Source organism: Strix aluco, chromosome 10 (genome assembly GCF_031877795.1).
Source record: "Strix aluco isolate bStrAlu1 chromosome 10, bStrAlu1.hap1, whole genome shotgun sequence".
NCBI classification, from domain to species: domain Eukaryota; kingdom Metazoa; phylum Chordata; class Aves; order Strigiformes; family Strigidae; genus Strix; species Strix aluco.
Window position 1 is genome coordinate 19626861 of NC_133940.1, and position 15584 is coordinate 19642444.

At 41.1% G+C, this 15584-nt stretch overlaps 1 protein-coding gene across 5 annotated transcripts in view; it reads left to right on the plus strand.

Moving 5' to 3' along the window:
- The window catches only part of DOCK11 (dedicator of cytokinesis 11), an 86491-nt gene extending 74537 nt beyond the window's left edge, over positions 1–11954 (plus strand). For 4 of the 5 annotated variants that reach the window (XM_074834671.1, XM_074834673.1, XM_074834672.1 and 1 more), the window contains 6 exons: positions 307–453; positions 1502–1712; positions 2056–2246; positions 3899–3999; positions 5483–5621; positions 7913–11954. In XM_074834671.1, coding sequence (XP_074690772.1) covers positions 307–453; positions 1502–1712; positions 2056–2246; positions 3899–3999; positions 5483–5621; positions 7913–8035 — 912 coding nt within the window. In that variant the 3' untranslated portion in view covers positions 8036–11954. Of the gene's footprint in view, positions 1–306; positions 454–1501; positions 1713–2055; positions 2247–3898; positions 4000–5482; positions 5622–7805; positions 7819–7912 lie in introns of all 5 variants that reach the window. The other variant, XM_074834675.1, reaches the window with a different exon arrangement.
- The last annotated feature ends 3630 nt before the right edge of the window (positions 11955–15584 follow it).

Sequence of the window (15584 nt, forward strand, 5' to 3'; positions counted from 1 at the left end):
AGTCAACTGCTGGCTAAACCCATCTTCCACATTGTTTAGATTTCTCACTGGTCATACTCAAGCCTTTGTGTTCAGCAATGATGTGTTTGTGTTGGTTGAGGAATTTTATGATATTTTACACAATTTTTGAAGGAACCTATTAAACAGTCCAAGTTCAGTGAGACTTTAGGCAAACCATAGCCTTCTAAACCTTCCTGACTTTCTGAAATGTTAGAAACTTGCTTTCAAAGTAACAAATCTGAAACAAAAGTTTTCCAAGCAAAGAAACCCAGCTATTCCTCACTACTTGTTTGTGATTAATGCTAGACATTCTTTGAAGAAGAAGATGGGAAGGAATACATCTATAAGGAACCCAAGCTGACAGGCCTCTCGGAGATCTCCTTCAGACTTCTTAAACTTTATGGAGAAAAATTTGGGTCGGAGACTGTAAAGATTATCCAGGATTCTAACAAGGTAGAATTAAACTGCATGAACAAGCTAACAAAATGCTATTAGCAGTGAACATCAGGGCCACATTCTAGAGAGTGTACTGATGAGCATGACAAAAATACCAGTTGTATTCTAATACTGGTCTGGGCTTGGAACTGCACTGCTCTAAGGACTGTAGCACAGAACAATGAGCTTTGCTCTGTGGAGCTGAAGATGGGAGATGACTGAGCATCCCTTCCTTCTGCCAGTAGGCAGGGAGGAGCAAGCACTCTCACCCTCTTACAAGCACCTTGCTTCCAATTGCCCCTCCCATCCTTACGCTCCTGTGTGGACACGTTGCACAGTTTGACGAGTTTTGGTGCTGATCTGGCTTCCAGGTGGAAATAAATGAATTGGGAATTATGAATGGGAAATGGCAGTCCACATCTCCCTGAGCCCTGTTGTTGGGAGGCATTGGGAGCCAGCATGGAGGAGCACATGATTGGAAGCAGAGTTACTTGCTGTTGCTTCAACACTGCAAGTCTAAAACAAAATATTCTGTGGCCTTGCAGCCATAGCTCATTCCTTTTCCTATGGAATAATTTATGCTCCCTGCAAGGGGTGTTCACACCCTTAGGTTGCAATGATGGATATGACTGGGTTGCCAAAGACAATGCTGGTGATTCCAAAGCTTGTTTTGTGCAAGCCTGCAGATTTACAGTGCCACAGCACAGTACTGTATGAGCACTAGCTCATGGCCTGGAAGCAATATGATCATATTAGAAGGAGTAAGTAGCTCAGGCATGTGCTGCATTGATGGATAAGGTGATGTGACTACCTGTTCCAGATGCAGCTTGTTTGGCACTAGATGAGACATCTGTTGTACCACACCTCATCTCCTGTGTCTGCTAGAGGATGGTCTAGACATCACAGCTGAGATCAAAGGGAGTGTTTGGTGCATCATTCACCTGCATGTAATGGGGCTGGGTCAGCAGGGAATCAGTTTAAATCAGATCCCAGTAGATAAATTAACCAATTATATGTTAAGTTACTCACTAGAAGAACAAAGGTTAATAACCCTTTTATTTCACAGGTCAACATTAAAGACCTTGATCCTAAGTATGCCCATATTCAAGTGACTTATGTGAAGCCCTATTTTGAAGACAAAGAAATCTCTGAAAGAAAGACTGAATTTGAAAGAAATCATAATATCAGTAGATTTGTATTTGAAACTCCTTACACTTTATCTGGAAAAAAGCATGGCAGTGTAGAAGAACAGTGTAAAAAAAGGACCATTCTAACTAGTAAGTACAACCATCTGAACCCGAGACTATATATCAGCAACTATTTTTAGACTATTTTAGCTCATGAAGATATCCCAAAAGAGTCAGAAATTCTCTCAGCTACTTAATCAGAATTGTGATGCAATATTCTGGTTGGGAGGGGGAATTTACATTATATTTCTATGTGCAAATTTTTACAAATTACTAAATCATGTGGGTAAATTATAGCCTTGTTTGTGTTTTCACACACACTGACTAAAACTCTGAGGGCAAGACATACTCTGCCTGTATATGTTCTATGAAGAGTACTCCTATTTGCTGCATGGCTTTTCAATCTGTAAACTTTCTTTGCTGTTTCTGCTAGCTTTGAACTCCTTTCCATATGTAAAGAAGAGAATTCCAGTCAATTATGAACATCAGGTTAATTTAAAACCAATTGATGTCGCTACTGATGAAATAAAAGACAAGACAGCAGAGCTGCAGAAACTCTGCTCTGCTGGTGATGTTGACATGATCCAACTGCAACTCAAATTGCAAGGCTGTGTGTCTGTGCAGGTAAGCCTCGATGTCCATTCAAAATTACATTTATATACACACCTCAGAGTAAGTCATCTTTTCACAGCACATTTACTTTCCAGAAATCACAGAATCATCTAGGTTGGAAAAGACCTTGAAGATCATCTAGTCCAACCATTAACCTGGCACTGACAGTTCCCAACTACACCATATCCCTAAGCACTATGTCAATGCGACTCTTAAACACCTCCAGGGATGGGGACTCCACCACCTCCCTGGGCAGCCCATTCCAACGCCTAACAACCCATTCCGTAAAGAAATGCTTCCTAATATCCAGTCTAAACCTTCCCTGGCACAACTTGAGGCCATTACCCCTTGTCCTATCACTTATTACTTGATTAAAGAGGCTCATCCCCAGCTTTCTGCAACCTCCTTTCAGGTAGTTGTAGAGGGCGATGAGGTCTCCCCTCAGCCTCCTCTTCTCCAAACTGAACAACCCCAGTTCCCTCAGCCGCTCCTCATAAAACCTGTCCTCCAGACCCTTCACCAGCTTTGTTGCCTTTCTCTCGAGTAATTCAATGTCCTTTTTGTAGTGAGGGGCCCAAAACTGAACACAGTAATAGAGGTGAGGCCTCACCAGTGCCGAGTACAGGGGTAAGATAGATCACTTCCCTGTCCCTGCTGGCCACACTATTGCTGATACAAGCCAGGATACCATTGGCCTTCTTGGCCACCTGGGCACACTGCTGGCTCATGTTCAGCCGGCTGTCAATCAACACCTCCAGGTCCCTCTCTGACTGGCAGCTCTCCAGCCACTCCTCCCCAAGCCTGTAGCACTGCTGGAGGTTGTTGAGGCCAAAGTGCAGCACCTGGCATTTGGCCTTATTGAAGCTCATCCAGTTGGCCTTAGCTCATCGCTCCAGCCTGTCCAAATCCCTCTGCAGAGCCTCCCTACCCTCGAGCAGATCAACACTCCCACCCAACTTGGTGTCATCTGCAAACTTACTGAGGGTGCACTCGATCCCCTCGTCTAGGTCATCAATAAAGATGTTAAACAGGAGTGGCCCCAAAACTGAGCCCTGGGGGACACCACTCGTGACTGGCCGCCAACCGGATTTAACTCCCTTAACCACAACTCTTTGGGCCAGGCCATCCATTAACTACCTCATTTGCAGCACTGCAGCCATCAACCTGCCAGCTCAGCTTGCCCCGCCACATACAGTGGTACATTAGTGGGTGGCTCATGGTAATAAGCATTTTGTCCAGTGGTGTTTACAGTGTCAAGTCCGAGTGTAATTGCACATTGCTGGCTGTGGGCGAATGCTGAAATATGCTTAACTCTTGAAGACTGTACTCTAAGTATCAGGCATAAATAGCCTTTTTGTGAACCTGTCTTCTCAAGCTGGGGAAGTTGCTTTTCCAAATGGAAATAAGAGGAAAGTATGAAGAAACAGATCGCATCTCTCTTTTCATCTCCATTTATCTTTTGGTCTGAGAAAAATTTCAACAGAGAAACTAAGACTCAACTTTTGAAACTTCAGGTGCCTTGAATGACATTAATAATGCAGAGTTGGTGGCATTCAAATAATATGCTAATGTTGGGGGGTAAAAATAGTGTTATTTCCTTCACAACTGCCTTTAGCAACTCAACAGAAGTTCTAGCATAAATAATTTCTTACTTTGGTTCCTAGGTTAATGCTGGTCCCTTGGCCTATGCCAGAGCTTTCCTAAGTGACAGCCAGTCCAGCAAATATCCTACTAAGAAGGTGAATGAGTTAAAAGAAATGTTCAGGTAGGATTTCTCATGCAATAAAAACGAGCCAGCTGGCTGGAACATGGTATCTGCTTTGCTTATATCTTTGTCTGTCTCCAAAATCAGCAGATGCTGCATCCTTAGATGTGCCTTATAAAGATCCAGGTCTCATGGGGTTGTGGGTGCTCAGACATATGAAAAAAACCCAATGTAACTAAGTATGTCAAGAGTTCTCAAGCACAGGGCTGTGATCTCCATGGGGGGATTTGCTTGAACATCTGCTTCAGTGGTTTGTGTGGGTATTTGAGATTATCATGTGAAGAAAGTATGTTTGAAAACCAGAGGTCTGACAGTCTTGTGTTCAGGGATCTTTCGTTTTATGCATTGTTTCCCAAACTTTCCAAAGGGATAAACTTGAAATATTTTAAAGCAAATCCCTTCCCAGTTTATGGAGGACCATTGTTCTTGTTTCTGTTGCTAATTTTTGAAACTATGTGACTTGCACTGGCATTTTTCTAATTCCTGTCCCTTAGGGTAGGTTTTACCTCTGGCTTGAAGGTGTCCTCCATGATATAATCAGGCAGCTCCTGCTTCACCTCAGGATGAGGAGCCTTTGCCACTCGTATTTTCTGTACCTCTCAGGAGCAACCATTTGCCCACCAGCTCCTGCACTCATTACTGAGTGCTGGTGACTCCCATTTCGCTTATTGGTCGCTGTATGGAGAAGGCAGCATGTGGGTCAATCCTATTTTCCTCAGTGTATTGAGTAACCAAGCAAACCATGGAATGAATAAGGGAACAATCCCTGCAAACCTGCCACGCATGGATGCAGAACAGAGGGAAGGCAGTCTTACTTTCCAGCCTTGCAGTGCAGCCAGGACAAACAAAATCTCTATTTCATGAAAAAGATCCCAGAAAAATCCCAGTCGTACATGTATTTTCATTGTGGTCTATAAAAAAGGAGAAATATGCGTGTGAAATGAAGCAAAGAAAATGAGTAACAGTAACCATGAAAACAATATTAAAGCTCCCCATGATCTAAATTTCTTTCTGGAGGGCGTGTCTGCTGTTAGCAACTTGACCTCTCAAGCACACGTGCTACCTCACATACATCCAAATCTGTCAAGCCCAGTATGATTGATTTCTCCTCTGTGCCTGACCATGGCCTCCCTCTGTTTTGTGACCCCCTGTGCAGCTGATTGGGCTTGTCTGGGATCTGCCAGCTGTGTGTGGTCCTACAGCTTGGGGCAAAGGTGTGAGACCACTGTGTTGCGCTGCAGGTGCGCATGTCCCATCTACTGAGAATCCAGACTCGAAGGAGCTCCAGCAGAAAGCCCAATACCTGTGTTGCAGTCCCTCCCCATTCCCTGATCCGCTGTGCCAGGGATGCTCCTAGAATGTGACTTGTCCCAAACATTGAAGAAAAGGGGGGAAAAATGAGATTTGCCTATCTGTTTGGGTGTTTGCTTTGGTAGAAGACTAGGCTATTGTAATGGCCAAAGTTCATTTCTTTCCTCCCCAGGAAGTTTATACAAGCCTGTGGAATTGCTCTGGAGCTCAATGAGCGACTCATAAAGGAAGATCAAGTGGAGTACCATGAGGGGCTAAAATCAAACTTTCGGGATATGGTGAAGGAGCTTTCTGACATCATCCACGAACAGGCATGTACTGCATGTCGGGAGCCACAGAGTTGGTTCTCTGTGCTTGAAAACTAGCTAATGTTGAAAACTGACTGAAAACTAATTGAGAACTTGATCACTCTTAACATTATTTAGCTAAATATATAGAGGCGAGTAACTGAACATGGAAAGTAAATGACACACTTGGTGGATTCCTAAAACCGATTTCTGTTGATTGAAAGTCTCAGCCTGGTGTTGGTGTACAGTGTGCTTCAGGGTGGAGTCTTCTCTGACACATACCGTTAGTTTCCTGGCTGCCATGGTCATCAGAAATCCTGTGCCATGTTTTGCCTCATGTTTTCAACATCATAAAAATCCTGTGATTCTCTGGCAAAATTTCCGTTTCCTCAGTTATATCCAGCTTAAGTTCCTTTTTCTTAATTATTGTTTTTCATTAAAGGATGTTTTCTTTTAAGTTTGGTCTAATGCCAACATGCTATCTATATGCACTGTTAAAATACTTGTGCTAATTTATCTGACCTATGTTTTAAGGTTTTCTTGGATCTTTCTAGGAAAACACATTTGAATAGTAGCATCAGAGAGGTGAGAGATTCAAAGAATAGTTGCACTTCTGTCTAGTATCACGCTGTGAAATTATATGAAAGCTCGATTTCTGAAGTAATCTCCATACCTCTGCTATCTAATTTTTCCTTCATTATGACAAAAGAAAGCTCATTGTAAATTTATAGTATCAAGCACACAAAATTAATGGTATAGACTACATTGTGGTTTATAATACTTGAAATTTAGAAAAATGTTTTCAGAATCTCCCACTTACTAAGCATGACTAAGTCCATGACTATTAATTAAAAATGCAACATTTTAAGTCCCTAAAAATATATAGGCAAATTCCACAATAAGTTGAGCAGTTGTTCAAATAGCACAAAATGTGCAAGTGGCAAAATAATACAACTGCACCAGCCTACTATTTGTAAGTTAGGTTTATTTACAGTAAAATAATGCTATGGGAATCAAACAGAGTCTTGTTATGGAAGAGTACAATATCATTTCAGGGAATCAGTCTCATGATGGGGCTGAATTTTGTGTAAGAGTATAAGGGAAGATCCATTTAAGAATACGTGACTGCTACACCCCCCTTGCTTTTGTTAGATTTCCCTACTATTCTGCTCATGGCCACCATTTTCTTAGTGTGCAAACTACTAATTTTGCATGTTCAGCACACCCATTTTTTTCATGTACATTACCTACCGTGTGTACTCCACTGCTGAATTCTGCTCAGAGATGATCGTTCTTAGGAGTTGCCACCTGCTTACTCTAAGCTGTTTGCAAGTAAACCTTTCCAAGACATTTAATTTGCATGCAGCTGCTGGAACTTTTGTGGTTTCTGAATTCTGCAATAGTCAAATTAAAACCAAATCACTTGGTTCTGCACCGTCATAGTACAACAGTTAAGATTATCTTGGAACAAAGAAGCATTGTTAAAGCACACTCCCTATTATCTTGATAGATTTACAAATCCACTGTTGTGTTGTCTTTGGTTAATGGGCAATATTACAGCAACTGAAATGTCAAAGCGAAGGGCTCACTGGGAAGGATATACTTTTCACTTTCTTCTTGTACTAGATTAAAAGGCAGCTTAAAAGATCATGTTTACAAGCCCTGTTCTTTATGGTTGTACAACATCGTGTAGATAACTGCTGACTTGAACTTTGTATTGCCATCAAATGACCAAAGTATCTAACAAATGAAACTTCATGGAACGTGTTTCCTCTTCTGCAAAGTTACTCAGTTAAACATAAAAAGTATATTACATTACTTTAGGGTTCTCACTGCAAATAACATATGTTTTTCTAAATATTGTCAGCACCCCAAAACAACACAGGCAGTGCACTTAGTTTGAGATGGCAGGACAGATGGGTAACTCACTGGGTCAGCCTGTGACCTATCTACAGATCTTTTAAGTTACGGAAATGTAAACACAAAAAATTGATAAACTGCAGCTGAACAGGTACAGGAAACCTCAGAGAGTGGCAGAAAAACTATTAGAATTCTGTTACTGCTAAGATATAATAAAAAATTGCTATGCAGTGAATTGTTTCTTTCCTATACTGGATAGTTGTAACTAAAAATGATCCAGTAATGCTACAGAAATTGCTAAATTACTCTTCTTTCTCATTTCTTTGTTATGCTGCCTTTGCGAAACAGCTTTGAAGACAAGGTTGGATATCTTTTTTGCGTACCTTTTTAAAGAGCTTGATTATAATAATGAACTGAAACTTTTACTGAATTTGTGATTATTTTGCTTTGTCTAGATCTACCACGAAGATACAATGCATTCACCATGGATGCATGACTCCCTACATGTCTTCTGTGCGATCAGCGGAACATCTGGTGATGGAAGTTACTGTTCATTCAGACCCACTGCTGAAATATAAACATATCAGTCATATTTTACAGACCTTCTCAGGAATACTTGGAACTGTACAAAGGATGTTTAAAAAAATCCATGATGAGCAAAGAGTCGTTTTTCCCCCCACCCCAAAGTTGCCATGCTTTCAAACAGGGTGCTTGCTTATTTTGCTGAGCAACGTTGAAAGTGCCTGGACATTGCACCACTGTGCTTGTTTTCTACTATTTTTTTTTAAAGCTAAATGTATAACAGGACATGGAAAGGCAGTGATCTAAATATGTATTGAATTGCTGAACTATGAATTGAAACAATAACAGTACTATGTAAAGTTGTACAATGGAATATAATAAAATGTAAAACTACTTTGTAAATAGAAGGAGCATAGAGTATATCGAAATTAGCATTATATCATATTTGCTGCTAAAAGCTTTGTTGGACAGGGAACATGAAGGAGAAATTGTAGTCCCTAGTAATCAACCTTCCTCTTCTAAAATGTGACATGGGTTCCAGATGCCCCCATTGCACTCAGACAATGAGAGTAAACTTGCCCTAGTCTGGAATAACTAAAATCTAAGTCAGAAATGATAGTTTTCATACATCCTCTGAGCAGATAATTCTAAAGTAACCTCCATGAAAGCTGAGCTTACTATAGCTGATTTCAGTTTTGGCTAACCTTTCACGACTGCAGGAGGATGGATTGCACTAACTGAGGACAGCCTAAGAGATTCGTCATTTGTTACGAGTTTTTTATTTACCGCTCATGGTATCACACAAATATAAACTCTGAGGACACCTTAAATGGAGTTGGGAATTATAACACTTTTCAGAAAAATCCTAGTAAAGTGTGAGATGTGCTTGAAAAAAAAATGCAGCACATCAAAATAGCTCATACAAAATTGTTTGTTTTTTTTTTAACATCGTATGACATGCATGTCCCCTCCTGACAAACAGATCTGTTTTCTAAAAGCCCATTATTTTTGTCTGACCGATGGTTGGAGAAAATGTATTTTCCAGAATTCTTTTATTCCTTCTTCCCCTCCCCAAGCGTTTAATACATTAACTCTGTCTCTTTTTAATAAGAGACTTTCAGATGCAGGAAGAAGAAAACAGATCAGTAATTCTTTTATCCAGCAACATTTTTAACATCCATGTTTTTCAAAATCCCATCAACTGTAAATATGGTTCCAGTAGTTCATATGGGAAGGGTGGGGGTTTTTAAGGGTATATAACAAAATGTCATAATAAAAAGACTCCAGCTGGGTATTTAGCTTGGCTATAGTGTCTATAAAATGTTAAGCTTCTAATTTCTGTAACAAAAATTATCTTCAAATAGTAACTGGACGACATTTCAAAATGTTTCTTATGCATGATTCTAAATACCTAAAATTAATTGTATTCTGAGAAAATAATGTTGTGATCCGTAAATTCACCAACTAGCTGTTGCAAGCAAAATACAGATGTGCCTATGTAACAAACAGAACACATTTCTGCTTGTATGTGCTTTTATGCCAGGCAAGCTCTAAATTTAGCTTAACAGAAAGAGGAAGAGAGACTAGCATGTTTAAATATGGTTACTACCTTACTGATTTTCATCTTTCAACAAATAATATTTAAAGGCAGATAGTGAGAGTTTTCCAAATTACTTTACTAAAAAGTGATAAAGCTGTCTAATAGTGGACACATTACAAGATTTTTTTTAAGGCAGTTAAACTTTAAACATCAGTACTAAAGGCATATCTTGAATACAATCAGCAGTAATGAGATGGGGACATCCAAAAGCTCTTGCACTACAGCTCTTTTAAATACTGCGGCTAACCTAATCATTTTCCTGGAATTGCAGTGAAATTCTTATTCATGTTTTTTGATGTTTTTAATGTTCTGAAACAACATTGTTGGCTGAATTTTCAATTGCTATTCCTTATTTTTACTGGAATTCCAGTGAAATTCCTACTGATATCTTCAGATGTCTTTAATGGTCCAACAAGATTAATTTTTTAACTTCTCAATTTATTGTTGGTATTGGAGTTGTCTTGTCATTTGAATTTAATATACTGGAAAGCTGTCTGGGTAATTCAGCCAAAAAACATATTTAATACCAGTCCACTTAAAATATATGCAGTCAGTACAGTTCAGAATACAGGCTTATATGCAGTTTTGATGAGTAACAAAAATGATCATGCCCTAAGGATTTGCCTTCTGTCCTGCAGGTAAATAATTTGACTGGATTTTAACAGAAAAATCTCAAATGAAAATTTGTCCTTTTTAGATGTGTTATAAAAAGACTGGTAACAAACCAGCTCGTTTTTTCTTCACATTTTCACCAATCTAGAAATGATAGGGAGTGGTCATTAGATATTTTACAGCTGTATCTGGACAATGGTGCCAAGAAGCTATTCACATTTTCTCTTCCTCTCCTTTTCCTACATAATTGTCCCAGTTTAAATAAGTCTTCCAGATTTTTTCTTATTTCTGGCTGAAATAGTTTAATTCACAGATATATCTGGGGATTGTACTATATATGTGCCTGTTTTATGTAGCTGGTACTCACATTGGGTACTTCCTATTTGCAACCTTTTTTTGAAGAATATAAATGGTTATTGTTCATTAACACTTGTTTTTCTTATATCGCCTGAGGAATGGCAGAAGTTTTTTGGTCTGTAAAAATCAGTACAACCTGGTATGCACTCTTTCTACTATATCAATATAGCTACACATACATATTTTGCATGTACACCTCTAATTACTTTTGCTGCAAAACTGCTGTATAAAACATCAAGTTTTCAGAAGGGACGCATTGGTAATTTTGCATAAAAGGAGAAGAAAGAGGATAAAGTATCTGTCCACGAGGATTAAGAGCACTTGGCTACTCTCAATATGAGGACTGGTTTGGATAATGGTATGTGTTAGATCCAGATTGTTTGCAAAAGGACACAAAGCAACACAGGGCCTGTCAGCACTTTATGCACAAGAGCATGCTTTTAGAGGTTTATACACCCAGATAGAGTAAGCAAAATGTAAACATTTACTCCCTTCTTTGACTTACTGTTTTTCTCTCTGTAGGGAGATTAGAAAGTAGTATCTTAAGACAAATAACTTCAGAGTTACATTTTTTTCCCCCAAAAAAATCTGGAATGTAGAATTTACTGCAGCTGATACATTTCTGCATACTACTCAGTGTTCTAAATTTCTTCTGATAACAGAAATTTTCATGAGATAGGCCAAAAAATGGAAAATTATGGAGTATGTAACATGTTTATTTTGTTCCAGAAGCCTTTTGAACATGTGCCACGTGGTATTTTGATATAGAATAAGAGTTTACATAAACATAATACCTTTTGTCTCAAAGTAGATAAAATGTGTTTGTTCTCCCTTCCTGTAGAGACAGAGACCCATGGACTTCACAGCAGGCTTCACAATAACCCTACAATTTGATGTAACACAGCCCAAAAGAACCGGAGGAAAACACAAGTGGAAGTTATGGGCTCAAAAGTCTCATACAAATTAAACCACATCTTACTCAGTTTACCTGAGGAGAGTAGCATGTGTTTGTTTGATGTTCACTGAGCTAAGTTCTTCTAATTAAAGAAGAAGTTCCTGCTGGATTGAGGAATACTGCGTACAGCTAATTACTGTGCAACCACGGACTGTAGTACTTAACCTTTAAATAATATGCTTGTGTCAAGCAATGGTGAACTAATTATGATATAATATTTCAGCTATTCTGGATGTAATTGACTCTCTTTTCATGTAAATTTAACACCTGCTACTACACGAGTGCTTTTAGCGTGCATGCTGTATATACGTGTGTTGTACAAGCCCTGTTTAACCTTCTGTGTGTGACAACAGAACGGTACATCCCATTTGCCTCGGTTGTTAGCCAATGTACCCGTGACACTGAGTAATACACAACGCTGCTCCAGAGCTTTCTGAGACCAGCCATCCTATATTGCTCTTTTTATTCTCGTTTTTTCTTGAAGAATCAATAATTTTGACAAGAAGCCAGGGCAAAATCACATTTCAGTAAAAGAAAGTTTATTCCAGGTCAAAATAAAAGACTACAAAACCAGGAAGTATAAGTGTTGCAATAAACATATTTTGCTTAAGGTTTTTTTCCCGTCACAGAACAGGATGAGTGATCTGAAGCTAACACCGGTGTAAAGGGGTATGGAACTAAAGCCTAGTCCAATGAGCTATCACATATGCTGCCTCTAAAGATTACTGTAATAAATCTTCAAATACAGAAGCACACCAAATGAAATTGTTAACACTAAATTATTCAGCAGCAAATAGAGGTCAATTCAGAAATCCTGAATGAGCACAAATGCCACACATCCAGCTCGGAGGATCCCCAAAACACGATTCATCGGGAAACCTGAGACAGATATAGAAACGCATGTAAAGTTATAAATAGAAATAAAGTGTGAATCACTAGTAAGGAAATGACCCAGCAACTCACCCTACTTTCCTAAAGAATATTCAGTAAGTTTGTGATCAGGTTTTTGCTCTATTTTGTAGTTCCAATCTTCAAACTGAAACTTTTTCTCTTTGAAAATGTATTTATCGTCACTCTTCTCCAGCTAGCTCAGCTTAAATGGCTAGTATGCTAATACATATGCCAAGCTCAGGCAGTTGTACTGGCTATTACACGATGTAATGGAAGTCAGGTGTAACTATGGTTATTTACCTCACCAGCAGATAAAGGACAAACTGCTTTTTCTATTACTGTCTTCTAACGCTGAGGCTTCCTGTACGGGGCTCTTGCAAGCCTTGGATAAACAGCTGTAGAACCAGGTTCATGCCTGCCTCCCTTCTAATTCAATAGACCTTGCTGTTTAGAGCAGTAAAAATTGATGCATGGACTTGCAATAGCAATTTATTGGAGAGGCATACAATTTTTGCACAAGCATACCTGATTCCACATCCACTCAAAGGTGCTCTTCAAAGCACATAGTTTTTAGTCCACGTAATTTCTGATTTCCGGTGACGCTTGGGCAACAGCTCGGAGAGACTGCAGAGTTCATGCCTGCTTTGAACACTCGTTATCACAAAACTGTCGATGTCCCCCAAAGAACACTGAGGTCGCGAAGGGAGAGGCCCCGTGAGTCAGACCAGGTTTTTTCAGCTCACGATTTTGGATTTTTGTGCCTCAGATCCAGCTGTATTCTAATTGAGCCCTTCTTTGACCTGAACCCAGCCATCTTCCGAAGAGCCTATAATTATGTCAGTTGAGACCTAAAGTATTGACAGAAGCCACTGCAAAATCAGAAATTAAAAAGGAGAATCTTGCCATCGGTGTGGGGCAACTGAGGACTCTTCTGCTCCCAAAAGGGATAATTCCCCACAGCCCCATGCTGCTAATTACTGCTCCCTCTTGCTGGCCCTAGTAATCGTGCAGCCACACCACGCACGCATCAGCATCATTCATTAATTTGAGTCAGGGAACATGTACAGGAAAAAAATCGTTAGTTGTTTTTTTTTAATACATCAGCAAACTTGCTGCGCGACCCCACGATCACCGGCTTTGGTTGTGTGGGTGGAAACGGCAGGAATGCGTGGCCAAGGCCGGATCACCAGCATGATCGTAAATCAGTTTACACCAAGCATGAAGCCATACGCCAAGTACTTGTTTAACAGATCCTTTTAAAGATACCCCAGGTGTGTCTATACGAGTTCCAGTCACTACAGTGCAAGCGTATTGTCTAAAAAGAACATGAGCGAGCACGAGATTTGCAACAGAAAGATGCAGGACAGGACTCAATGGGATTGAGAAATGGCAAGTCTCAGGTAGGTGGCAGGGATCAAAGGCTGTGGCAGGAGTTCTCATTGCCGTGCACAGGGACAGGAATGTGATGACAAGTCGAGCGCTCGCGGAGGAGGGAGAGAGCCGGGGAAAAACATTTCAGCTGCCTCCGACAACAGGCAGGCAGCCAAAAGTGTGCCAACCATCGGCTGTGTGATTGGCACTGGCTCTCCCAGGAGAACGAGTGGCCAAAACAGAAAGAAGGAAGGAAAGAAAACATTAGCAAGGAAACCGAAAGCAAGAGAGAGGTCATTGTATCTTGGATCAGCTTTACTCTACCAGAGGTCATCACTAGCAGGCATAGTCCATGCTGGCTATAGGTAGTCACACTGATCACAGTCACACAGCTTAATCGTTCCCCGTTCTGGAACTTTAAGCCACAATTTTGGTTTGAGTATAATTGCAGGTCTTTGGGCACTTCCTAACAGCAACTAGGAAATTTGCTAAATCCTTTTGTTTTCCCAGGAGTATAAAAACAAACAGGCAGAAAAGTCAAAACCCCCAACATTAACACAGGATATTCCCCACCCTATCATAAAAAGATCTGCTTCCCTTTTTCTCAAATGAGTGTCTAAAAAGCAGATGAACTCTTGCAAAACTCCTTGAAGAGCTGAGTAAATACAGAAATGTTCTGGTGGTTTAGGCATAAGTAATTTTTACTAATGAATTTTGGTTTGCCTTGAACCTTAGCCAAACTTTCCTCTCTGCTGGATCTCTACTATTTTTAGAACACCTGTATTTAGGTGGCAACTAGGAGTAAGCTTGCTAGGTACCACAAAAATCTAGTACAGAAGAAAAAGCCAAAATCCCAAATGTTTTTGTTTCCTGAAATGTGTGAAAATATCACTTGCGTGATACTCCCACTTCTGTGAAAATTTGGGAAAATTACTTGCCACGTCAGACCCATGAAAGTGAGAGCAAGATTGCAAGTGACCGTATCGTGTTTGGGAGGAGCTCAAGTTGAGGGTGTTTGGGGAAGTTTGTAGAAAGAAGGGTCTGTAGTAACAGATCAGAAAAAGAACAATATGCATTTTTAGTATAGATGAGAACTATAGAAATGACCTGAATTTGCAGGAGGGATTTCGAAAAGAGGAATTCTGCCAGGGGGATTGAATAACTAGCTTTATCACCAAGACAACTAGTCGGGGATGTGCTGACATAGTTGCTTTCCTGGTGAGAGGATAGGAATGTCTGGGGCATGTTTCAGTAATTACGAGCTGAGCGTAGATCTGGTTGTAAAAGGAAATTACTTTTGACTCCCAAAACAAGACCTTTCAGAGTTCATGGCCATGCTGAAGTGCAGTGGGAGGGGAGTTGTCAGGGTGTCGCGGGAGGGCACGGTGGGGCACCGGGCCGGAGCCGGGGAAGGAGGGTGGTGCGGGCTGTGCTCCCTGCGGGGGGGGCCGGGCAGCGCTCGGGGTCCCTCAGCAACACCCCGCTTCGGGTGTTGCGGAGGGGCTTGAGGAGGGCCCCTGGGAGGCACAGAGGGCTCCGGGAGTAGGTGGGGGAAGAAAAGTGTCTCTATGGCGTGGGAGGCAGCGATGGCCAGCGGCGGCCGGAAGGAAGGCAGGGGGTGACGCAGGGGGTGACACAAGGGGTGACAACAGAAGGGGGGGAATGGGGGCGGCGTGGGGCCAGGGGGTGCGGTGGGAAGCTCCCCTCGGCAGGGGAAGCAGCGGCCATCCCTGGGGCGGCGGGGGCCGGGGGGCGGTGGAGAGGTCCGGGGTCCGGGGGGCGGTGGAGGCGTCCGGGGGGCGGCGGCGGGTGCCGGGGG